At 46.8% G+C, this 26,970-nt stretch overlaps 1 protein-coding gene across 1 annotated transcript in view; it reads right to left on the bottom strand.

Moving 5' to 3' along the window:
* Positions 1–349: 349 nt before the first annotated feature.
* LOC115471277 (heparan-alpha-glucosaminide N-acetyltransferase-like) overlaps positions 350–26,970 on the bottom strand; it is a 278,605-nt gene continuing 251,984 nt past the window's right edge. Inside the window, exons 11-13 of the mRNA XM_030204977.1 lie at positions 23,022–23,092; positions 14,787–14,899; positions 350–531 (exon numbers count right to left, since the gene is read on the bottom strand). Of these exons, the coding sequence (XP_030060837.1) occupies positions 350–531; positions 14,787–14,899; positions 23,022–23,092 (366 nt within the window). The remainder of the gene's footprint in view (positions 532–14,786; positions 14,900–23,021; positions 23,093–26,970) is intronic.

Below are 26,970 nucleotides of genomic sequence, written 5' to 3'. Positions count from 1 at the left end.
TGAGGGGAATAAAATATCCGTACTAACAAATTTGCCCATAAAAAAAGCTTAAATGGTCACCACCTTGTTACTAAGGTTATTAAGGAGTGTTTCATAATATTAATTAAAGTCATTTCCATTTCCACAGTACATGAAATGATTTCACAGTACGCAGGTAGTTTTGAAATAAATTGTAATACATTTTGGCTTGTACTGATGAGAAATAACAGTACTTATCTATTATCATCAAGCTCAGAATATCACTACTTTACTACACAAAAATCATTTAACTCATTATGGTACATTATGATTTCATATTATACCACACATCATTTAAATGGCTGGCATTATAGGTTTCCATTTGTTTACATCATATTTTTAAGAAGAATTTCTTTCTATAGAGAATGTAGGCGATGAAAACCCAGAGTGAGGTGCCCAACAAATCCTGGAAGAGTGGCTCAGCATGAGAGGTCCAGAACTTCATTTCCCAGTTGAAAGGGAAGTAGCTGCCCAAGAGTGAGTGCCCAACATAAATAAGGATGGAGTTCATTCCTGCGCAGAACCATTAAAACATACAATAAGTAAGTTTTAGAAATGACCAACTAGGCCAATCCACATCTAGAATAAAGTTTAATATTGTTTGAATGAGGGCTACCAAATAGCTTCTTTTTATTACAGAATGTTCTACTGTGCAGAAACGCCTGCCATACCGATGCTACTTTCTTTTACAATTGAAATTTCATTGGACTTTCGGAAACACGCAGTATGTTGTTCACTCTCTTAGAAGTCAATAATGCTAGTCTGTCTGCTTTAAAGCAGGTGCATATGAATTTTCTTTCAATTTACTTCTTCTGAATTCTTAATAGCTTATTTGAGGTAGAGGTTATATATTGGACAGTATGGTACGAGAACTCAGGATTGGATTGTTAGAGCTTAGTAGAAAATAGAATTTTTCTTATATTAATATTTTAAGGGGCCCTTTTACAAAGCTGCGGGAGGTCTAATTTGTGGGTAGAACGTGCTAAATCGGCACGTCCACCTGAGTAGCACATGCGCCCAGTGGTAATTCTGAGTTTGGCGAGTGCCAAATCCAGCAGTAGAAAATATTTTTCTATTTTCTACTGTTGGATGTATTCCCGGAAATAATCGGCAGTGCAGCTACATTGTCGCACACTGCATGGTTACCGCACAGGTAGCGCATGAGCCCTCACCACTAGGTCAATGGCTGGCAGTAAGGGCTTAGGCCATAAATAGGCACGCACTAGTTTTAATTTTTGTGCATGCCCATTTCCCAGCCCATTAAAGAATGGCCTTTTTCCCAGCTGTGGTAATAAGTGGCCCAGCATGATCTAAAAAGACACGCAGGCCACATTTTACTGTGGCTTTGTAAAAGGACCCCTAAATTTGTTATATAGATGGTTGGAGACACTATATTAAAAACAAAAGTGTTATGATCATTAGCATGGAAGATTTCCCATCCTCTAAACCCGCTAAATCAAAAGTGACCCCATTCTGAAAAAAACTTCCTTAGAGCATCAGGCTTCCTTAACATAACAGGAAATGCCTACTGAATCAGGCATTCTTCTGTCACCAAAAAAAGGCATCTCTCTTCCATCATGGCTCACAATATCCTACCTAAAGACATCCTCCCCGTGTAGTAAGATCCCCAATCTACCTCTCCAGTGTCAAGCCCAGTTGGGAGGGGCAGAGGTCATCAGGGAAAGAGAGAACTCAGAGCTAGGGATGGGCAGTCATTTACGACATTTCTTCTGTCATTACCTAGAAAACAGGCAATTGGACTTCAAAAGCAAGACCGGCATAAAGGTGAGCAGACCGAAAGAAACCGAAGTAGTCCAAAGGAGAATTTTTTTAAGAAACAACAGCAGAAGGGTAAACTCCTATGCCCAACTTGACCAAATTGCACCTTCCCTGGGCTGCATCAGGGGCCAATAGTACTGTTACCAATAAATATAGATAACGTAAAATGTTACACAACACAAAAATCTATCTCAAATTAATTGCAAAATAATAATAAAATGCACATCATTTAGTATAAAACAAATCAGAAAAAGTACAAGGTAAGGTTTTTAGAAACATAAAAACATAATGCAAAGAAAAATGTAGGCAAATATCCAGTCTGCCCATCCATGCCATCTACTCTCCCTATCACTCCCTTAGAGATCCTATGTACTTCTCCCAGATACTGTTTTCATCTCCACCACTTCCACTGGGAGGCCATTCCATGAAGAAGTATTTCTATAAGTCTATGCCCTTTGACAATCATCCTATGCCCCCTCATTCCAGATCTTCCTTTCAATTGAAAAAGACTCGCCTCCTGTGCATTTCTGCTGCATAGGTATTTAAATGTCCCTATCACATCTCCCCTCCCCCGCCTTTCTTCCAAAGTATACATATTGAGATCTTTAAGTCTGTCCCCATATACTTTATGATGAAGACCACTGACCATTTTAGTAGCCACCTTCTGAACCGACTCCGCCCTGTTTATATCTTTCTGAAGGTGTAGTCTCCAGAATTGTACACAATATTCTAAATGAGGTCTCACCAGATTCTTATACAGGGGCATCATCACCTCCTTTTTCCTACTGGTCGTTCTTCTCCCTATGCACCTAAGCATCATTCTAGGTTTCACTGTCACCTTTTCTACATGATTGGCCACCTTAAGACCATCACATGTGATTATACCGAAGTCCCACTCATCTTTCATGCACAAAAGTACTTCACCCCCTTAATTGTACCGTTCCCGTGGGTTTTCACAGCCCAAATGCATGACCCTGCATTTTTTAGCATTAAATCTAAGCTGCAAAATTCCAGACCATTCCTCTAGCTTTGCTAAGTCTTTCCTCATGTTCTCCGAGGACAAGCAGGCTGCTTGTTCTCACTGATGGGTGACGTCCGCGGCAGCCCCTCCAATCGGAATCTTCACTAGCAAAAGCCTTTGCTAGCCCTCGCGCGCCGATGCGCACCGCGCATGCGCGGCCGTCTTCCCGCCCGAACCGGCTCGTGCCGGCCAGTCTTCTTTTCTCCGCGCTCGGTACGGTTGTGCTTTGCCGTTCGTGCCCCGAAAAGTCGACCTCGCGCGTCGTTTTCGACTCGTTTCTGTTAGAAACTCTAAAAATTGTTTTGGAAAGACCTCTTGTGGTTTTTCCCTTCCTCTAGTTCGAGTTTTTTTCGCCCCGGTAAGTTTTCTTTCGTCGTCGGGGTAGGCCTTACTTAGGCCCCGGTCGAAATTTTCTTCCTCTAATTTTCTGGTGCCAAATTCCGCCATTTCGACTTTTGATTTCGCCGGCGTGATTTTTCCACCCATGACATCGAAGCCTTCCAGCGGCTTCAAGAAGTGCACCCAGTGCGCCCGGGTAATCTCGCTCACTGACAGGCACGCTTCGTGTCTTCGGTGTCTGGGGGCCGGGCACCGCCCTCAGGCCTGTAGTCTGTGTTCCCTTTTACAGAATCGGACTCAGGTAGCGAGGTTAGCCCAGTGAAACTTTTTGTTCTCGGGCTCTTCGTCGGCATCGGCACCGGGGGTATCGAGTGCATCGACGTCTTCAGCGTCCAGACCTTCATCCTCGGCCGCCAGTGCATCGAGGCATCGACCCTCTGCATCGGCGCTGAGACATCGGATGACTGTATCGACGTCGGTGGTACCGGGACCTCGTCTGCTGATGTCGTCAGACGGTGGTGCTTCGTCTGGAGTGCAGGTGAGGGCTGTCCATTCCCCTGCTGGTGGCGGTGAGCCTTCGGGTGGGTCTCCCCCTACCCTGAGGGCTCCTGCGGTACAGCCCCCCCGAGATCGACCCTCTTCGGTCTCGGCCCCGAGGAAGAGACGGCTGGATTCTACGTCCTCCTCGTTGGTGCCGGGAAGCGCCGGTGACGTGCTTCGCAAAAAATCTAAGAAGCATCGACACCGGTCCCCTTCCCGTGTCGGCACCGAGAGCTCTGGGTCGCCGAGGGAGTCGGCACCCAGCAGGCATCGGCACCGAGAGGACCGCTCACCCTCTGTCCAAGAGGTGTCGATGCGCTCCACTCTGGACAGCCCGGAACAGCCTCCACGCCCGGAACAGGTTCTGACGTCGACGCCTGCATCGACTTCCATGCCTTTTTCTGCAGCCGCTCTGAACGAGAGCCTCCGGGCCGTTCTCCCAGAGATTCTGGGAGAGCTGTTGCGCCCTACCCCTCCGGTACCGGCGGTGCTTGCGCCAACGGTACCGTCCAGCGTGGCGCCGGCTGGTCCATCGCCCGGGGTGAGGTCTCCGGCATCGGTGCCGCGTGCGGTACCGACTGCGGTCGCCTCCCAGGAAGGCTCCCCGACTACGTCGGCAGAGGGAGCTTCGCCGATGCGGGCGAGGGAGTCTACCTCTCGACGCCCCCATCGTGGACGTGGCTCCACGGAGTCGAGCCGGGTGCGGTTGCAGACACAGGTTCGTGAACTTGTGTCTGACACCGAGGGTGAGGCCTCGTGGGAAGAAGAGGAAGACATCAGATATTTCTCTGACGAGGAGTCTGAGGGTCTTCCTTCTGATCCCACTCCCTCTCCTGAAAGGCAGCTTTCTCCTCCTGAGAGTCTGTCTTTCGCTTCCTTTGTCCGGGAGATGTCTACGGCCATCCCTTTCCCGGTGGTTGTGGAGGACGAGCCCAGGGCTGAAATGTTTGAGCTCCTGGACTATCCTTCTCCACCTAAGGAAGCGTCCACAGTACCCATGCACCATGTCCTGAAAAAGACATTGCTGGCGAACTGGACAAAACCTCTAACTAATCCCCACATTCCGAAGAAGATCGAGTCCCAGTACAGGATCCATGGGGACCCAGAGCTGATGCGCACCCAGTTGCCTCATGACTCTGGAGTTGTGGATTTGGCCCTAAAGAAGGCTAAGAGTTCTAGGGAGCATGCTTCGGCGCCCCCGGGCAAAGACTCTAGAACCTTAGACTCCTTTGGGAGGAAGGCCTACCATTCTTCTATGCTCGTGGCCAAAATTCAGTCCTACCAGCTCTACACGAGCATACATACAGTGGGGGAAATAAGTATTTGATCCCTTGCTGATTTTGTAAGTTTGCCCACTGACAAAGACATGAGCAGCCCATAATTGAAGGGTAGGTTATTGGTAACAGTGAGAGATAGCACATCACAAATTAAATCCGGAAAATCACATTGTGGAAAGTATATGAATTTATTTGCATTCTGCAGAGGGAAATAAGTATTTAATCCCTCTGGCAAACAAGACCTAATACTTGGTGGCAAAACCCTTGTTGGCAAGCACAGCGGTCAGACGTCTTCTGTAGTTGATGATGAGGTTTGCACACATGTCAGGAGGAATTTTGGTCCACTCCTCTTTGCAGATCATCTCTAAATCATTAAGAGTTCTGGGCTGTCGCTTGGCAACTCGCAGCTTCAGCTCCCTCCATAAGTTTTCAATGGGATTAAGGTCTGGTGACTGGCTAGGCCACTCCATGACCCTAATGTGCTTCTTCCTGAGCCACTCCTTTGTTGCCTTGGCTGTATGTTTTGGGTCATTGTCGTGCTGGAAGACCCAGCCACGACCCATTTTTAAGGCCCTGGCGGAGGGAAGGAGGTTGTCACTCAGAATTGTACGGTACATGGCCCCATCCATTCTCCCATTGATGCGGTGAAGTAGTCCTGTGCCCTGAGCAGAGAAACACCCCCAAAACATAACATTTCCACCTCCATGCTTGACAGTGGGGACGGTGTTCTTTGGGTCATAGGCAGCATTTCTCTTCCTCCAAACACGGCGAGTTGAGTTCATGCCAAAGAGCTCAATTTTTGTCTCATCTGACCACAGCACCTTCTCCCAATCACTCTCGGCATCATCCAGGTGTTCACTGGCAAACTTCAGACGGGCCGTCACATGTGCCTTCCGGAGCAGGGGGACCTTGCGGGCACTGCAGGATTGCAATCCGTTATGTCGTAATGTGTTACCAATGGTTTTCGTGGTGACAGTGGTCCCAGCTGCCTTGAGATCATTGACAAGTTCCCCCCTTGTAGTTGTAGGCTGATTTCTAACCTTCCTCATGATCAAGGATACCCCACGAGGTGAGATTTTGCTTGGAGCCCCAGATCTTTGTCGATTGACAGTCATTTTGTACTTCTTCCATTTTCTTACTATGGCACCAACAGTTGTCTCCTTCTCGCCCAGCGTCTTACTGATGGTTTTGTAGCCCATTCCAGCCTTGTGCAGGTGTATGATCTTGTCCCTGACATCCTTAGACAGCTCCTTGCTCTTGGCCATTTTGTAGAGGTTAGAGTCTGACTGATTCACTGAGTCTGTGGACAGGTGTCTTTCATACAGGTGACCATTGCCGACAGCTGTCTGTCATGCAGGTAACGAGTTGATTTGGAGCATCTACCTGGTCTGTAGGGGCCAGATCTCTTACTGGTTGGTGGGGGATCAAATACTTATTTCCCTCTGCAGAATGCAAATAAATTCATATACTTTCCACAATGTGATTTTCCGGATTTAATTTGTGATGTGCTATCTCTCACTGTTACCAATAACCTACCCTTCAATTATGGGCTGCTCATGTCTTTGTCAGTGGGCAAACTTACAAAATCAGCAAGGGATCAAATACTTATTTCCCCCACTGTATGCGGAACAATGTGCGGCAGTCGGCGGGCTTGGTGGATGCGCTCCCCCCTGAGCAAGCCAAGCCTTTTCAGGAGGTGGTCAGGCAGCTGAAGGCGTGCAGAAAATTCCTGGCCAGAGGGGTGTATGACACCTTTGATGTTGCGTCCAGGGCCGCTGCTCAAGGTGTGGTGATGCGCAGGCTCTCATGGCTGCGTGCCTCCGACCTGGAGAACAGACTCCAGCAGCGGATTGCGGACTCGCCTTGCCGTGCGGATAACATTTTTGGAGAGAAGGTCGAACAGGTGGTAGAGCAGCTCCACCAGCAGGATACCGCATTCGACAAGTTCTCCCGCCGGCAGCCTTCAGCATCTACCTCTACAGGTAGAAGATTTTTCGGGGGAAGGAAGACTGTTCCCTACTCTTCTGGCAAGCGTAGGTACAATCCTCCTTCTCGACAGCCTGTGGCCCAGGCTAAGCCCCAGCGCGCTCGCTCTCGTCAGCAGCATGCGACTCAGCAAGGCCCCTCGGCTCCCCAGCAGAAGCAAGGGACGAGCTTTTGACTGGCTCCAGCAGAGCATAGCCGACATCCAAGTGTCAGTGCCGGGCGACCTGCCAGTCGGAGGGAGGTTGAAAGCTTTTCACCAAAGGTGGCCTCTCATAACCTCCGATCAGTGGGTTCTTCAAATAGTCCGGCAAGGATACACCCTCAATTTGGCCTCCATACCTCCAAATTGTCCACCGGGAGCTCAGTCTTACAGCTTCCAGCACAAGCAGGTACTTGCAGAGGAACTCTCCGCCCTTCTCAGCGCCAATGCGGTCGAGCCCGTGCCATCCGGGCAGGAAGGGCTGGGATTCTATTCCAGGTACTTCCTTGTGGAAAAGAAAACAGGGGGGATGCGTCCCATCCTAGACCCAAGGGCCCTGAACAAATACCTCGTAAAAGAAAAGTTCAGGATGCTTTCCCTGGGCACCCTCCTTCCCATGATTCAGGAAAACGATTGGCTATGCTCTCTGGACTTAAAGGACGCCTACACGCACATCCCGATACTGCCAGCTCACAGACAGTATCTGCGATTTCAGCTGGGCACACATCACTTCCAGTACTGTGTGCTACCCTTTGGGCTCGCCTCTGCGCCCAGGGTGTTCACAAAGTGCTTGGCTGTAGTAGCAGCGGCACTTCGCAGGCTGGGGGTGCATGTGTTCCCATATCTCGACGATTGGCTGGTGAAGAACACATCCGAGGCAGGAGCCCTGCAGTCCATGCAGATGACTATTCGCCTCCTGGAGCTACTGGGGTTTGTGATAAATTATCCAAAGTCCCACCTTCTCCCAGTGCAGAGACTCGAATTCATAGGAGCTCTGCTGGACTCTCGGACGGCTCGCGCCTATCTCCCAGAGACGAAAGCCAACAACTTGTTGTCCCTCGTCTCGCGGGTGCGAGCGTCCCAGCAGATCACAGCTCGGCAGATGTTGAGATTGCTGAGCCACATGGCCTCCACAGTTCATGTGACTCCCATGGCCCGCCTTCACATGAGATCTGCTCAATGGACCCTAGCTTCCCAGTGGTTTCAGGCTGCGGGGGATCTAGAAGACGTGATCCACCTGTCCACGAGTTTTCTCAAATCCCTGCATTGGTGGACGATTTGGTCCAATTTGACTCTGGGACGTCCTTTCCAAATTCCTCAGCCACAAAAAGTGCTGACCACGGATGCGTCTCTCCTGGGGTGGGGAGCTCATGTCGATGGGCTTCACACCCAAGGAAGCTGGTCCCTCCAGGAACGCGATCTGCAGATCAATCTTCTGGAGTTACGAGCGATCTGGAACGCTCTGAAGGCTTTCAGAGATCGGCTGTCCCATCAAATTATCCAAATTCAGACAGACAACCAGGTTGCCATGTATTACGTCAACAAGCAGGGGGGCACCGGATCTCGCCCCCTGTGTCAGGAAGCCGTCAGCATGTGGCTCTGGGCTCGCCGTTACGGCATGGTGCTCCAAGCCACATATCTGGCAGGCGTAAACAACAGTCTGGCCGACAGGTTGAGCAGGATTATGCAACCTCACGAGTGGTCGCTCAATTCCCGTGTGGTGCGACAGATCTTCCAGGTGTGGGGCACCCCCTTGGTAGATCTCTTTGCATCTCGAGCCAACCACAAAGTCCCTCAGTTCTGTTCCAGGCTTCAGGCCCACGGCAGACTGGCATCGGATGCCTTCCTCCTGGACTGGGGGGAGGGTCTGCTGTATGCTTATCCTTCCATACCTCTGGTGGGGAAGACTTTGTTGAAACTCAAGCAAGACCGAGGCACCTTGATTCTGATTGCTCCTTTTTGGCCGCGTCAGATCTGGTTCCCTCTTCTTCTGGAGTTATCCTCCGAAGAACCGTGGAGATTGGAGTGTTTTCCGACCCTCATCACACAGAACAAGGGGGCGCTTCTGCATCCCAGCCTCCGGTCCCTGGCTCTCACGGCCTGGATGTTGAGAGCGTAGATTTTGCCTCTTTGGGTCTGTCAGAGGGTGTCTCCCGTATCTTGCTTGCTTCCAGGAAAGATTCCACTAAGAGGAGTTATTTCTTTCTGTGGAGGAGGTTTGCCGTCTGGTGTGACAGCAAGGCCCTAGATTCTCGCTCTTGTCCTACACAGACCCTGCTTGAATACCTTCTGCACTTGTCTGAGTCGGGTCTTAAGACCAACTCTGTAAGGGTTCACCTTAGTGCAATCAGTGCATACCATTACCGTGTGGAAGGTAAGCCGATCTCAGGACAGCCTTTAGTTGTTTGCTTCATGAGAGGTTTGCTTTTGTCAAAGCCCCCTGTCAAGCCTCCTACAGTGTCATGGGATCTCAATGTCGTTCTCACCCAGCTGATGAAACCTCCTTTTGAGCCACTGAACTCCTGCCATCTGAAGTACTTGACCTGGAAGGTCATTTTCTTGGTGGCAGTTACTTCAGCTCGTAGAGTCAGGGAGCTTCAGGCCCTGGTAGCCCAGGCCCCTTACACCAAATTTCATCATAACAGAGTAGTCCTCCGCACTCACCCTAAGTTCTTGCCGAAGGTTGTGTCGGAGTTCCATCTGAACCAGTCAATTGTCTTGCTAACATTTTTTCCCCGTTCCCATTCCTGCCCTGCTGAACGTCAGCTGCACACATTGGACTGCAAAAGAGCATTGGCCTTCTATTTGGAGCGGACACAGCCCAACAGACAGTCCGCCCAATTGTTTGTTTCTTTTGATCCCAACAGGAGGGGAGTGGCTGTAGGAAAACGCACCATATCCAATTGGCTAGCAGATTGCATTTCCTTCACTTACGCCCAGGCTGGGCTGGCTCTTGAGGGTCATGTCACGGCTCATAATGTTAGAGCCATGGCAGCGTCGGTAGCCCACTTGAAGTCAGCCTCTATTGAAGAAATTTGCAAAGCTGCGACGTGGTCATCTGTCCACACATTCACATCTCATTACTGCCTGCAGCAGGATACCCGATGCGACAGTCGGTTCGGGCAGTCAGTTCTTCAGAACCTGTTTGGGCTTTAGGATCCAACTCCACCCCCCGAGGGTCCTGTTTGTTCTGTTCCAGGCTGCACTCTCAGTTAGTTGGTAAATTTTTTAGGTCAATCTCAGTTATGTCCTCGCCGTTGCGAGGCCCAATTGACTATGGTTGTTGTTTTGAGTGAGCCTGAGGGCTAGGGATACCCCATCAGTGAGAACAAGCAGCCTGCTTGTCCTCGGAGAAAGCGAATGCTACATACCTGTAGAAGGTATTCTCCGAGGACAGCAGGCTGATTGTTCTCACAAACCCGCCCGCCTCCCCTTTGGAGTTGTGTTTTCCCTTCTCTTTGTCTTGCTACATATGAGACTAGCCGGCACGAGCCGGTTCGGGCGGGAAGACGGCCGCGCATGCGCGGTGCGCATCGGCGCGCGAGGGCTAGCAAAGGCTTTTGCTAGTGAAGATTCCGATTGGAGGGGCTGCCGCGGACGTCACCCATCAGTGAGAACAATCAGCCTGCTGTCCTCGGAGAATACCTTCTACAGGTATGTAGCATTCGCTTTATCCACACTATCAGAGGAGTCTACCCTATTGCAGATTGTGATATCATCCGCAAACAGGCAAACCTTACCAGACAGCCCTTTAGCAATATCACTTACAACAATGCTAAAAAGAACCTGCCCAAAAACTTACACCACTGGTAACATCCTTTTCCTCAGAATGAGCTTTTACCACTACCATCTGTCGCCTTCCACTCAACCAGTTCCAAACCCAGTCAGTCACTTTAGGGCCTGTCTATGCGGAACCATGCCAAAGGCTTTGCTAAAATCTAAATACAGCACATCTAGCACTCTCCCTCAATCCAACTCTCTGCTTTCCCAATCAAAAAAATTAATCAACAAAAAAAATTGAAACAGTATTAGACAAACACAAAATGAGCTGTGGAGCTCATTTTCAAATGTCCAAAAAGTGGAATAAATCTGTTTTTCTATGAAGTCCATCAGATGTGTGTTCAAATCACAAGGGGGAATGTCAGGGGTGTCTTAAGGGCAGGATCTGGGCATTCTCAACACTTTTAAATTTATTTATTTTATTATTTATAAATTTATTTCAGTTATATATATATATTTTATGCATTATTATTCATTGTTTTCCTTTTTTTCATATAAATGTATGTTTTTATAGACTCCTGATGCAGGCCTGACGGCCGAAACACAACGTTGTGTCGAGTCTCCAAATTTATTAATAAAATTATTCATTGTTCCTACATCCTCCAGTCTCTGGCTTCCTTGGTCGCTCTCCCACTTTTTCTGTGACTCCATTCTCAACACTTGGACATTTTTCTGCCATAATGGAAAAAAACAAAACTGTCCAGGACTAAAATTAAGACGCTTTGAGCTAGATCTGTTTTTATAATGAATAAGACACAAAAAGGTTTCCTAAATGACCAGCAAGGAATCAGGGATGATTTCTCCTTGCTCCCCCAGTGGTCACTAACCCCCTCCCACCCCCAAAAATGTGATTTAAAACATTACTTACCAGCTTATATGACAGGCTCAGATGTTATACTCAGGTCCATTAGAACAGCATGTAGGTTGCTGGAGGTCTAGTGGTGGGTGCAGTGTACTGCAGGCAGGTGGACCCAGGCCCATACCTCCTACCTGTTACACTTGTGGAGGAAACTCTAAGTCCTCCAAAACTCACTGGAAACCCACTGTACCCACATATAGGTGACCCATTTACGCGTTAGGGCTATGGTAGTGGTGTACAGTTGGGGGTAGTGGGTTTTGGGGGGCTTAGCAGACAAGATAAGGGAGCAATGGTGAGATGTGTACCTGGGAGCATTTTATGAAGTCCACTGCAGTGCCCCTTAGGGTGCCCTATTGCTCTTCTGGGATGTCTGGGGGACCAGTCTACTAAAAATGCTGGCTCCTCCTATATCCCAATGGCTTGATTCTGTGCGCTTTGCACTTGAATATTTTTTTTTCAAAAATGGACCAAAAAACAAAACATCCAAATTACAAAACCTTGTTCAAAACAGTATTAAAAAAAATAAAAGACAGATGTTTTTCTTTTTGGAAAATGACCTTCCTTCCTATTCAGATTTTGGACATTTTTTGCAAAACATCCAAAGTCAGACTTAGACGTCATATCGAAAATGCCCCTCTGTCTCTCTCTCCCTCAATAGTGGATTCTGTTGCATATCTCTGGTCACATGACCTAATTTTTTGAAACATTACTTTGGTTTCCTCTCTATAAAACTATTAAATAACAACTTAGAAACTACCAAGCACCAATTTTTACCTGAACTACAGCTAGCAAACACATAGCCATGTTCAAAAACATTGATATTGTACTTAAAACAATGTACATCACTAAAAATCAGATTTCCAGGTTTGCTTGTTTTCAGACTCGATAGCACAATTTTATACTAGTTTAGGGATGTAAATTTAACCTTTGGTGCCTCTTTGTTACTTTTTTATGAGTTATAACACTTTTATGAGTTGTACCATATATGTGTTATTTTACTTTTTAAGTGCATGTTATTTATGTTTCATATTTTATACTATCAGGCTTATTTTCGAAAGAGAAAGATGCCCATCTTTCGACACAAATCAGAAGATAGGCATCCTTCTCATAGGGTCGCCCAAATTGGCATAATTGAAAGCCGATTTTGGGTGTCCCAAACTGCTTTCCGTCATGGGGACGGCCAAAGTTTACGGGGGCGTGTCAGAGGTGTAGCGAAGGCGGGACTTGGACGTGCCTAACACATGGGCGTCCTCGACCTACAATGGAAAAAAAAGGGCATCCCTGACGAGCATTTGGATGACTTTACCTGGTCCAGTTTTTCTTACAACCAAGACACAAAAAGGTGCCCGAACTGAACAGATGACCACCGGAGGGAATCAAGGATGACCTCCCCTTACTCCCCAGTGGTCACTAACTCCCTCCCACCCTCAAAAAAGAACTTTAAAAATATTTTGTGCTATGCCAGCCTCAAATGTCATACTCAGGTACATCACAGCAGTATGCAAGTCCCTGGAGCAGTTTTAGTGGGTGCAGTGCACGCCAGGCAGGTGGACTCAGGTCCATCCTCCACTACCTGCTACACTTATGGTGGTAAATGTGAGCCCTCCTAAACCCACCAGAAACCCACTGTACCAACCTCTAGTTGCCCCCCTTCACCCCTAAGGGCTATGGTAGTTGTGTACAGTTGTGGGTAGTTGGTTTTGGGGGGCTCAGCACACAAGGTAAGGAAGCTATGTACCTGGCAGCTTTTTCTGAAGTCCACTGCAGTGCCCCCTAGGGTGTCTGGTTGTTGTCCTGGCATGTCAGGGGACCAGTGCACTATGAATGCTGGCTCCTCCCACAACCAAAGGGCTTGCATTTGGTCGTTTCTGAGATGGGCGTCCTTAGTTTCCATTATCGCCGAAAACCAGAAACGACCAAGTCTAAGGACGACCATCTCTAAGGATGACCTAAATGTCAAGATTTGGGCGTCCCCGACCGTATTATCGAAATGAAAGATGGACGCCCATCTTGTTTTGATAATACGGGTTTTCCCGCCCCTTTGCCGGGACGTCCTGCGAGGACGTCCTCAGGAAAACTTGGGTGCCCCCTTCGATTATACACCTCTATATAATTTGCATTTTATTATTGCTTTGCAATTAATTTGAGATTTATTTTTATGTTGTGTAACATTTTACATGTTATTTATATTTATTTTTAATGGTACTATTGGCCCCTGATGCAGCCCAGGAAGGACAAAATTGGCCAAGTTGGGCATAGGCTTTTACCCTTCCGGTGTTGTTGCTTATTAATAAATTTCTCCTTTGGACTTCAGTTTGTTTTTGTCTGCTCTCCTTTCTGTCATTTCCTCTCATTGGCAAACAAAAATCGGCAGGGTTTTGTTTGCTAATGACAACCCCCCCCCCCCCCCCCCCCTGCAGTCCAAAGTCCCCCTTCCTTTCTGGTGGTCTAGTGGAATCTGTTGAGGCAGGAGCGATGTCCCAGTTTCGCAGTGATCCTGGGGGGGGGGGGGGGGGGGCAATATTTCACACCCACCTTTCTAGGCTGCTCCTTATAGATCTCCATATCCTCATGGAGACATTGTGTTGGGGCAGATGGTGGTGGTGTTTCATTATAGGACCAGTAGTTCTGTCCACAAAGAAAATTGGTTCCCTTCTCAGAGACATAGCTGGGCAATCCGAGGAACGATCCTCCATGTGCACAGGTATATATGTACGTTTTCCACATGGAGAGAATGTCCTGCCATTGCCACAAACATTTTTTTGACGAGGGGACCAGTATTGTCATTGCACATTTCATTTAGTGTAGTTTCAATTGGCAGAAACATTTATCTCTGAACGTCTAGGAAGTTTTTGGTATGATCTCTTTCGTGTGTGCAGTTTTGAATATCAGAAAACATTTAGTTCTTTTCATCTATTATGGACTCCAGTGCTTAAATGTTTTCTCATAAATGTTTATTTTGCCATTTGGACATCATTTTGAAAACACCTCTCCATATTAGCCATGCCTCTAAATGTTGCTGGTCGTTTCAAATGTTTGTGTCATTTCAAAAACCAACATATTTCTATAGCCTATAAGGTGCTACCAGATGTGCTCCTTTTGCTGCTTCACATTAAGACAACTACCCTTATGAACTCAAGATAAATTACAGGATACCTTGAAGATGTTCCAATTTCAGTTCTCTTTGACTTATTTAAGACATAATACCTGGAAAGATGAATGGTTGACCATTCCACCAGTGCTTCACATCAATGATGTAGAACATTAGCCCCAACATAATGAAGGAGAAAGAGCTCAATGTGCTGACGAAAGAAAGAGACCTATAAAACATATCCAAATTCAGCTTTAAAGATGTATTTAAACATTGGTATTTATTTTTGTTACATTTGTATCCTGCGCTTTCCCACTCATGGCAGGCTCAGTGCAGCTTACATGGGGCAATGGAGGGTTAAGTGACTTGCCCAGAGTCACAAGGAGCTGCCTGTGCCTGAAGTGGGAATCAAACTCAGTTCCTCAGGACCAAAGTCCACAACCCTAACCACTAGGCCACTTCTCCACTCCACAAGTGTTTAAGAAACAACTGTAATCCTAGAAAACTGTAATATCTTGCTGCAATCCGCTAAAATATATTAGCATATCACCTCCAAACAGTGGCGTTCCTAGGGGGGGGGGCGGTGGGTGCGGTCTGCCCCAGGTGCACGCCGCTGGGGGGGTGCCGCGTGCCTGTCCTCCGTTGTTCCATGCTTCTTCTCTGCCCGGAACAGGTTACTTCCTGTTCCGGGGCAGAGAAGAAGCATGAAAGAACGGAGAACAGGCGCGCGCAGTACCCCCCCAGCGGCGTGCACCCTGTGGGGGGTTCTTTCACGGGGGGTCCTTTCGCTGGGGGGTCCACGCTTCATCGGGGGGGGGGCTGCACCCGGGGGGCGGGGCGCATCGGTGATCCGCCCCGGGTGCCAGCCCCCCCAGGAACGCCACTGCCTCCAAAATATACTCTGCTCGACATTCAAAAAGATTTAACTGGGCAGGCGTGACCCAGCCCATGATATTCAGCATCAGTTAACCGGTTAATGGCACTGAATATCGTCACTAACTGACCATCTCCTAATTAGTTAGGTTAGGTCAGGCTAGGGCCAGAGCGTGTGGGAGCACCTACTTAGCTGGTTAGTGACATTTTTCAGTCTGCTTACTGGCTAAATAACCACATATAGAGGTCCTTTTACTAAGTCATGGTAAAAAGTGGCTGGCGCTGCTGTCAGCACGTGGGTGTCCCGCCCGCTGCAGCCACTTGTAGCGTGGCAATAAAATGTCAGCATTCATTTTTTTAATGGGCTTGTGCTAACTTCCCCATTAGCGTGTGACCATTATCGCCACCTATTTAGGAAGCAGTAAGGGCTCCCGTGCTACTCCCGTGCTAATCGGGTAGCATGAGGTAATGTGCCCGCACTACCAGATTAGCACAGGCATGCTTAGTATCTGCCCCCAGACACACATCCCACAGCAAACAATTTAAAATATTTATTACTGTGAGAGTAGCGTGCACTGATGGCCAAACTTCCACAGAATGCCTCAGCGCGTCCCATAGTAGTGCTGTGACCACACTGTAGGCTGTGTTAGGTCTGCCATAGGGTTACCATATATCCGGATTTACCCGGACATGTCCTCTTTTTGAGGACATGTCCGGGCAACCAGATGGGTTTTGCCAATCTGTCCGTTTGTCCAGAAATCCGGACAAATGGGCAGATTGCTAGCCTCCCATCCCCTTACTTACTAGTGCCCTGGTGGTCTAGTGACCTCGTCTGCCTTCGGGACAGGAAAGAGCCCCCTCTTTCCTGCCCAGAGCACTGCCCTGCATGCATCCTTCCTGCTGCTGATCCTTGGAGCCGATTCAAAATGGCCGCCGAGAGTTGAAGTGACTTTGCGAGACTTCAACTCTCGGCAGCCATTTTGACTCAGCGCTGAGGATCAGCAACAGGAAGGATGCATGCAGGGCAGCGCTCCGGGCAGAAAAGAGGGGGCTCTTTCCTGCCCCGAAGAGGTCACTAGACCACCAGGGCAGTAGTAAGGTAAGGGGAGGGGGTGACAGGGAGGGGGGACTATGGGGTATGTGACGGGGGAGGGAAAAATGTGACAGGGGGCGGGGTGGGGTGTGAAAGGAGGTGAGGCGGGGTGTGTGGGGGGTGGGGCATGTGTCCTCCTTTTTGGGAGACAAAATATGATAACCCTGGGTCTGCCATGCCTTAGTGAAAGGGTCCCACAGTTAGGACAGCTAAAAGGCTGGTTAACTTTATGTGCTAAGGTTAACCAGACACCAGTCTAAATTTCCGGGTGACCACTGTGACCCGGATATTCAATGCCAGGAGCACTCATCCTCCAGCATTTAATATCCAGTGTCAATTTATCCTGTGGCTGTGAGTACCTCAGACACCACTCACCGCCACGGGTTGAATATTGGGCAGGGGGAGATTTTTTTTTTTGCTAATCCTGATTTTCAACTCATATCCAAGCATATGAAAGCATATTAAATCCTGCTTCTTCCATTTTAAGATAAGCATTGCACTTCTGAAACTTCATGAAGCAAGAGGTATCAAAAAGTCTGAGCTAGCCTAAATTATCCCTCCAGATATTGGGTCATTTCATAGCTCAGTATAGCTAATCCAATCATAGTTTGTTTTACATCATTTTCATAGATTTAAAGTGAAACTAGCTATTAGTACCAGGAAGGTGGAAATAATATTTTAGCATTATGAGGCCTTGATAGAATAACTTAGAATATGCTATATAGTTTTGATCATATTTTCCAGAAAAATATTAGAAAGACTGACATTTATATTTGTAAAAGGATCAGAATGCTTAATATAGCATAAAAATAAAGATTAAAAATGACTGTGCTAGCAAAATATAACCTGTTATATATATTTAAGGACTATGAGGGAACTGAAGGTAATATGTGTGACAGATTAAATACCCCTTTTCCTAAAGTGCAGAAAGCTTTGGGGTTGTTAGGTGCAAAAACTAGTGCATGGTAAATGTATATTTTGTGCGGTAAATACCGGGAGAGTCTAGCATCTTTGTTGAATTTACCACATAAAGTCTTCAATGGTAGATTTTCTCCTTATATGGAAGGAATTCCCCCTAGAAGTAGCAATACAAAACTACCCCTAGGGATCACTGATGCCATTTTGTATCCCAGTGCAATCTTGGGTGGGAGTGGAGGCCAATTCCATCTGGGCCCACTGGATCACCATGGACTCCCCTGGGTAGGTCTGAGTTCTAGGGAGGGAGGCAGTTTTCATCAGGAGCAGGGGTTTAGGATGGGGATGGGAAATGAGAGAAGGATCTGGTCATTGGGAGGGGGGATGGGAAGGGTATCTGTGATGGGGGCAGGGCCGGTGATAGGGGGTGGCAAACAGGGCAATTGCCCTGGACCCCCATACCATAGGGGGCCCCAAACCTTCCTCAAGCTAAAGGAGGAATAGGTTGAAGGCCAGCTTTTGGGCCCCCGCCTCGGTTTCTGCCCTGAGCCCCTGAATGTCTAACACCAGCCCTTAATATGCGGTGTTGGGAGGAGAAATCAGTGATAAGCAGCCATGCCACCAGACTTCCAGTAGCGCAGCTGCACCTGAGGTGTCAGTATTAGCAATTGTGACAAATATCGGGAACTAATAGCCCATGTGCCAGTTGTCATCATGTCACTCCTGCGCTCCACTATAGTCATGTCCACATACTGTACATATCCGTATTAAGACGTTGGCAAGGGTTTTCACCAAGCTAACTGTTTTATTATGTGTTAGCCATTGGTGTGGCTCCATGCTAATGTTTAACATGTAGTAAAACCTACGCTAGCTGCTTAATGCAGCAAAGGGCTGCATGGTCTTCCAACACAAAGACCACGAAGAGCAACCCAATGATAAAAGAACTCACCACTTGTACAAACATTGGAGAAATAAAGACACACATTCCTATTTTTAAAGGTTAAAAAGAGCCTCAATCAAAGAGAATGCACTAAATTGCTTGATTCAATCACTCGTCTTATTTTCAACATGTAAGTGAATGGAAACATATTTATAAGTTATAAGGTATAAACCTTAAAGAGAAATATGGGCACCAGTAAGTGTATCAGTTCATACAAAAAAGCAAAAGCATAGTACATCATCCAGAAAAATATGAAAAAAAAACCAAAATACTCTTGGAAAACTGATCTTTCAAAAGCAACAATTTCCAAGTGTTCTTCCAAGACACACATTAAACCAAATACATGTCCAACGTGTTCAGTGCAGCAGGCAATATCTGATCTTTTAAGTATTGGCACATGCTTTGCCAGTTTATGAAATCATGTTCATACTGTCCCTGAAGGAGCCATTGGTGAAATACTGGCCACATTGGTTGAATGTGTATCTTGGAAGCATGCTTGAAAATTATTGCTTCATAAGGTTTAGACACTTCTTTCACTCACTTGGGGGGAACGGGGAGTTATCAAGTTATATCATGGCACTAACATGCATTAGTTTCCCTTTAAAGTGTGTTAATGGACTCTAAAACAAGTGTTGGTGCTGTACCATGCAGTTTTTTTAAGTCACTGTGGGGTTCACTGTAATGACTTGCAAAGCATGCAAATTTATGCAAAATACCTCATTATTATGTAAATTCTATCATGTGGTTTGTGGGGTTATTTTACTGATTTTACTGTCCTGAGAGAATCAGGCTATAAAGCTGCAGTCCAATACTCACAGGCCACATCTTAAAGGGATTGGTGCTCACTGAAGCTGCCCCCTTCTTCCCAGTCACAGCACTGTACCTTGAAGCTGATCCCCCATTACAAATTCTCAACCAGAAAGACCCCCCCCCCCCATCTCATCTCCAGCTGGAAAGACCTCCCCCCGATCTCAACCTCCTTACCTAGAAAAAGCATTCAATCACTAGGTGGCCGCAACCTCATTAGACCCCCCCCCCCCCAGGTCTACCTTCAAACATCCCTCGCCTCTAGCTGGGTTGGCCAGAAACAATCCCTAGTCATTCCTGCCTTAAGAACATTAAAAATAGCCATACTTTGTCAGACCAGTGGTCCATCTAGCCCAGTATCCTGTTTCCAACAGTGGTAAATCCAGGTCCCAAGTACCTGGCAGAAACCCAAACCGTAGCAACATTCCATGCTACCAATACCAGGGTAGCATAGGCTTCCCCATTTCTGTTTCAATAGCAGACTTCAGAAACTTGTCCAAACCTTTTTTAAACCCTTGTATGCTAACCGCTGTTACCACATCCTCATTTGCCGCTTTGGTGGTTTTGCTCAAAGTCTTTGGATGACTTTGTTTTCCCAGAGTTTCTGCTTTGTTGCTGACATGACTTTTAATTGTTTACTGGTATCATTAGTCTTTTTAAAGACTCGATCCTGTTTATTTTTCTTTTGCATAATTTCACTGTCTTTCCTCTAGTCACCATTATATACAGACTCCTGATGCAGGCACTTTGCCGAAACACGGTGTCGTGTCAAGACCAATTTTAGTATTGAATAAAGAGCCCATTTGTTTGTTACGTCTCCTTGGATTTTTGGAAGAGTCCTGTTGATCAGGCTCCTTCTTTGCTTCTACCACATCCTCGTTACCAGCACCGGGTTCAAAATGGTGCTGTGATCGATAGTCTGGTGGTAGTACAACTAAGGGTAACATTTCCATATAAGGGCAAAACAGGCCCTTACATGGAAAACTTGAATCCTAGTGGTAGTATTTCTGCTACCATATTTGGACATACTAATACTCTCTACTGATATCTCTCAGTTCACATTTAGCATTTTCCTCTTGATCTTTTTTTATTCAAAACAGTACTATCCAAAAATACTAGGACTAGAGGGCATGAGTTGAAGCTACAGTGTGGTAAATTTAAAACGAATCGGAGAAAATTTTTCTTCACCCAACGTGTAATTAGACTCTGGAATTCGTTGCCGGAGAACGTGGTACGGGCGGTTAGCTTGACGGAGTTTAAAAAGGGGTTAGATAGATTCCTAAAGGACAAGTCCATAGACCGCTATTAAATGGACTTGGAAAAATTCCGCATTTTTAGGTATAACTTGTCTGGAATGTTTTTACGTTTGGGGAGCGTGCCAGGTGCCCTTGACCTGGATTGGCCACTGTCGGTGACAGGATGCTGGGCTAGATGGACCTTTGGTCTTTCCCAGTATGGCACTACTTATGTACTTATCCCGGAATGGCTCTCTCTCCCCTAGTTGTAGCGGTGTGCTGTGAAAGTTCTATAAATTCTTCTTTAAACTTAGCAGCCAGTCTGCATTAGCTGCATGCTAACAAGGTAAGTAGCTACTGATTCTCACCTCCCTTTCAAGTTGTCAAATGTTTATTCTAGTATTGCCCTCAAAACTGGCATTATCTTTCCATGAATAACAGAGCTTGCGAGTCCAATGCAAGTTGCGTTATTCATACTGTATAATAATGAGCTGCCTTGCATGTACTTATTAATTATTAATTAAAGTGCATTGTGCATTACTAATTAATGAATACTGTGCAAATGTGTGTTAAAGTGGAATAATACATGATTTTGCCATTATAATGCACTATCCCCCCCCCCCCCCCCCCCCCGATACTCAGTGCTTTTTAACTGATCCACAATGGCTGCTGACTGCTTAAATAATATTTAACTGGCTAACTGTGAATATTCAGTGGGAGATAACCGGTTATCTCCACTGAATATTCGTGGTTAATGTATAGCGGCTAACTGGCTATGGAGCTCATTTTTGAACGAGAACAATGTCTAAAAAGTGGCATAAAGCAGCATTTGGATGTTTTTCTCACAAAAACATCCAAATCAATATTTTCAAAATCAATTTTTAGACGTTTTTCTATGAAGTCCATCAGAAGTGCATTCAAAACACAAGTGGGTGTGTTGGGGGTGTGTTAAGGGCGGGATTTGGGCGTTCCTAAGACTTACAGCCATAATGGAACAAAACAAAACTGTCCAGGACTAAAACTAAGACGTTTTGAGTTAGTATTTTTGAAAAAAAAAACAATCCTTTTTTTTTTAAATTGACCTTCTTTTCTATTCAGATTTTGGACATTTTTTGCAAAACATCCAAAGTCAGACTTAGACGTCATCTCGAAAATACCCCTCTATATCACACAATAGAGTTGGTTAGTGCCAATATTCGGCGCTGGGTTAAGTGCTTAAATAGGACCTCATAAATAGCAGTCCTATCTTTAACCACTAGGAACTTAACTGGTTAGCATCCAGTATCGGCTTTATTGGTTAAGTTCCAGCAGCCAAAAATTAAACAGGATATTCAATGCCAGTTACTGGAAATGACCCGGCATTGAATATCCGGGGTCTGTGCCAACTGCGACACTTATGCGAGCTGCCTCCTCACCAGCTGAATACTGACTCCTATTTGTCAACAAACCATGTATTATTTCTGTTAACACATATTAGTCTCTCTTTTTCATCTCAAGCAGATCTGAGAAAGAAACAAATCAAGAAAGATTGCCCTATGTGACTTTAGATACTTCCCCTTTGGGTATACCAGTACTACCACTCCATTACTGTATCGTACTGATGATTCATTGTTGGTAGCATTAGTCATCTGTTGGTACCTGTACAACCAATGCCAGCAGTTTACTTTTAGTTAAATTATATTTAAGAATTCAATTTGGATCCTCTGTAGAGTGTGATATCTGTTATTGAATGAACATAAGAATTATCTAAATATGATACAGTACATGAGACTGCAGAAAAGATCTCTTGTTACAGCATGATGAAGATCTGTGATTTCAAATCATAGGTAATTAGGATATAAGCAAAACTACGTTTCCCTGTAATTTTGGTAAGTCATATGTTATCCATGGAACTTCTTTTTGATGTTACATAGTTAAAAAGAAAGCAGTGGTACTCATCTGATACCACTGCTTTTATAAAAGTTTTTGCCCTTTATGTAAAGAAAACATCTGATAAATCTGAGCCTTTGTACAGTAAAATGCCAATTATCTGAACGCCGATCATCCGAATGTCCAATTATGCAGACTGGCATCATTCCCCTAGTCTCCATTTCCAGTGCAGGTAGCAACAATTGAATCACTGCAGGCGCTGGGGTAGGTGAAAACAAATCTATAATTTTTTTTTAATATCTCTGGGGGGGGGGGGGGCTGCTGTGGCGTGCCATACCATGGAAGCGCCCATCTAAGTTACGCCATTGTTCTAGTGAGTAATTTTATTATTACAATTATCTGAATTTATGATTATCCGGACCACCCCCTGCAGATGATAGTACGGGTAATCAGCGTTTTACTGTATCTAAATAGAACATTAATATTAATCTTTTTCACCATCAGGAGCAAGCATAATAGCACAATGTCCAGCTATAAATGATGTATAAAGAATCATGAAACATTCTAGATTTTCAGCATTTTGAAAATAAACTTGACAGTTTCCCTCCAAATCACATACCAGAGGTTTTTATTGATGGGAATGAATCCTTCATCTTGTGTACACTTGGTTAGCACGGCTGAGATAATCCCCTTTAGGAATAAGATTTAAAACAAAACGTCAATGCTAGGTGATAGGGAAGGAAATATCTCCTGCAGAAATCACAGAAAGGAAACAAATGTTCATGCCAAATGCTAAGTGTTTTCATTGATTAGATAATCAAAAGATACACTGCTTAACAAAGCTGACATATCTGTAAAACAGAAACTGTGAGGTATCTATCATTTGGAAATGCACAGTTGTTTGTTAAATGATCAGATTTAACATTCTATGCATTTTCAAAACAAATAATTCTGGGACCCTTTTACAAAGCCACAGTAGGGCTAGCATGTGGGTAGCGCGTGCCAAATCGGCCCTACCACTGGCGTTGCCCGGGACCCCAACGGTAGTTCTGAAGTTGGTGCGCACAGTTACTCATTGTAGAAAATAATTTTCTATTTTCTACCACGGGGGGGGGGGGGGGGGGGGGAGGGGGGGGGTCCTGGCAGTAATGTTCAGTACAGCAACATTGCTGCATGCTGCCTGATTACCACAGGGGTAGTTCGTGAGCCCTTACCACCTTCTAAATCAGGGGCGTAGCCAGACTTCAACAGTAGGGGGGTCCAGAGCCGAGGTGAGGAGGCACATTTTAGCCCCCCCCGGCGCTACCGACCCCCCCCGACCCTGCCCGCCAGCCAGCCAGCCATTGCCGACACCGACCCCCCTGCCCCGCCCTGCCCCGCCCGCCATTGCCAACACCTCCAACAACTTTGACCCCCCCCCTGCTGATGACCCTCTCAACCCCCCCGCCCATCATCGCAGTCGCCTACCTTTGCTGGCTGGGGACCCCAACCCCCGCCAGCCGAAGTCTTTTTCCTTCGTTTGGTTTCTGACTGAGTCTGACGTCCTGCACGTACAATGTGCAGGATGTCAGACTCACAGAAACAGAGCAAAGCCTTGCAATCTGCAGGGCTTCGTTCTGTTTCTGTGAGTCTGATGTCCTGCACGTTGTACGTGCAGGACGTCAGAGTCAGAAACCAAACGAAGGAAGAAGAATTCGGCTGGCGGGGGTTGGGGGTCCCCCACCAGCAAAGGTAGCAGGCGGCGGGTTGGCGGCCGGAGGGGGGGGGTTGAGAGGGTCGCTGGCAGTGGGGTCCAGGGCCAAATCTACGGGGGCCCAGGCCCCCGTGGCCCCATAGCAGCTACGCCCCTGTTCTAAATAGGTGGCAGAAAGGGCTTAGGCATTAAATAGCTGCATGCTAATTTTAATATCAGTGCATGGCCATTTACTGCCCCATTTTAAAAAAGGCCTTTTTCCCACCGCGGTAAAAAGTGGCCCAGCATGTGCCGATTTCACACGCCAAAACTAGCACAAGTCAGTTTTTACTGTGACTTTGTAAAAGGGCCCTTCTGTGTCAATAGAGAATAATATACTGGGATTATGGTAGAAAACCACAGGTCAATATTTAGCCGCCACGGTCATTTAATAAAAAAAAAAGAAGACTGCAGTGGACAAAAAATGTCAGGATATTCAGTGTCATTATTCAAATAGTGACCTGCACTATATATATATATGGATAAGGCTGAAACTTATTTGGATGCTGGTACAATTCAGTGTGCTAACAGAAAACTAATCCAGATAATTTAGGACAGCTATTTGTCTGGATATCAAATAATGTTTTCACTATTTGATAGTGTTCAGGCTCCTCCCATGCCCTACCCTAGCACTATCCATGTGAGGCACAATTATAGAACCTAGACACCTATATTATGTGCTCATCGCACGTATAATTATCTAGAATTCTGACACTTATGTGGTATAAGGGGTGCTAGGGTGCTTAACAGTTATTCTGCAAGTACCTGTGTAACTTACATAGCACCTGTTTGCAACGAGGGGGCATACACATGGGAAGAGCATGGGGAGGACCACTGATCTTTCTAAGCTGAACAGGAATCCTCCACCTACGGTCCTGCCAGTAAGGGGTGCTATTTCACTATTACATTTTCAACAGCGAGGGACAGGCAAGCTGTGCAGGACTCCAGGGAACCTGGCTATCTCTAGAAATTGAAAACACAAAATTGAAGCATTGCCCCCACTAACAGCAATGCAGCTGGAGGACTCTCATGGTAGAGGGAACAGTGGGTATGACATGGCCAGGACACACACTTACATAATTCATAGAGTACTGAAAGTTGAGAGTATCCCTGCCACATTTAAGGGCCCTTTTACTAAGCCACGTAGACGCCTACACGTGTCCAACATGCTACAAAGCGAATGCTACATACCTGTAGAAGGTATTCTCCGAGGACAGCAGGCTGATTGTTCTCACTGATGGGGTGACGTCCACGGCAGCCCCTCCAATCGGAATCTTCACTAGCAAAGTCCTTTGCTAGCCCTCGCGCGCCCGCGCGCATGCGCGGCCGTCTTCCCGCCCGAAACCGGCTCGAGCTGGCCAGTCCAGTATGTAGCAAGACAATACTCTTAAGGGAAGACACAACTCCAAAGGGGAGGCGGGCGGGTTTGTGAGAACAATCAGCCTGCTGTCCTCGGAGAATACCTTCTACAGGTATGTAGCATTCGCTTTCTCCGAGGACAAGCAGGCTGCTTGTTCTCACTGATGGGGTATCCCTAGCCCCCAGGCTCACTCAAAACAACAACCATGGTCAATTGGGCCTCGCAACGGCGAGGACATAACAGAGATTGACCTAAAAAAATTTACCAACTAACTGAGAGTGTAGCCTGGAACAGAACAAACAGGGCCCTCGGGGGGTGGAGTTGGATCCTAAAGCCCAAACAGGTTCTGAAGAACTGACTGCCCGAACCGACTGTCGCGTCGGGTATCCTGCTGCAGGCAGTAATGGGATGTGAATGTGTGGACAGAAGCCCACGTCGCAGCTTTGCAAATTTCTTCAATGGAGGCTGACTTCAAGTGGGCTACCAACGCAGCCATGGCTCTAACATTATGAGCCGTGACATGACCCTCAAGAGCCAGCCCCGCCTGGGCGTAAGTGAAGGAAATGCAATCTGCTAGCCAATTGGATATGGTGCGTTTCCCTACAGCCACTCCCCTCCTATTGGGATCAAAAGAAACAAACAATTGGGCGGACTGTCTGTGGGGCTGTGTCCGCTCCAAGTAGAAGGCCAATGCTCTCTTGCAGTCCAATGTGTGCAGCTGACGTTCAGCAGGGCAGGAATGAGGACGGGGAAAGAATGTTGGCAAGACAATTGACTGGTTCAGATGGAACTCCGACACGACCTTTGGCAAGAACTTAGGGTGAGTGCGGAGGACTACTCTGTTATGATGAAATTTGGTGTAAGGGGCCTGGGCTACCAGGGCCTGAAGCTCACTGACTCTACGAGCTGAAGTAACTGCCACCAAGAAAATGACCTTCCAGGTCAAGTACTTCGGATGGCAGGAATTCAGTGGCTCAAACGGAGGTTTCATCAGCTGGGTGAGAACGACATTGAGATCCCATGACACTGTAGGAGGCTTGACAGGGGGCTTTGACAAAAGCAAACCTCTCATGAAGCGAACAACTAAAGGCTGTCCTGAGATCGGCTTACCTTCCACATGGTAATGGTATGCACTGATTGCACTAAGATGAACTCTTACAGAGTTGGTCTTGAGACCAGACTCAGACAAGTGCAGAAGGTATTCAAGCAGGGTCTGTGTAGGACAAGAGCGAGGATCTAGGGCCTTGCTGTCACACCAGACGGCAAACCTCCGCCAATGAAAGAAGTAACTTCTCTTAGTGGAGTCTTTCCTGGAAGCAAGCAAGATGCGGGAGACACCCTCTGGCAGACCCAAAGAGGCAAAATCTACGCCCTCAACATCCAGGCCGTGAGAGCCAGAGACTGGAGGTTGGGATGCAGAAGAGCCCCTTCGTCCTGCGTGATGAGGGTCGGAAAACACTCCAATCTCCACGGTTC

The sequence above is a fragment of the Microcaecilia unicolor genome, chromosome 5 (assembly GCF_901765095.1).
Source record: "Microcaecilia unicolor chromosome 5, aMicUni1.1, whole genome shotgun sequence".
Lineage (NCBI taxonomy): Eukaryota > Metazoa > Chordata > Amphibia > Gymnophiona > Siphonopidae > Microcaecilia > Microcaecilia unicolor.
This window is presented reverse-complemented; position numbering and strand designations above follow the sequence as displayed.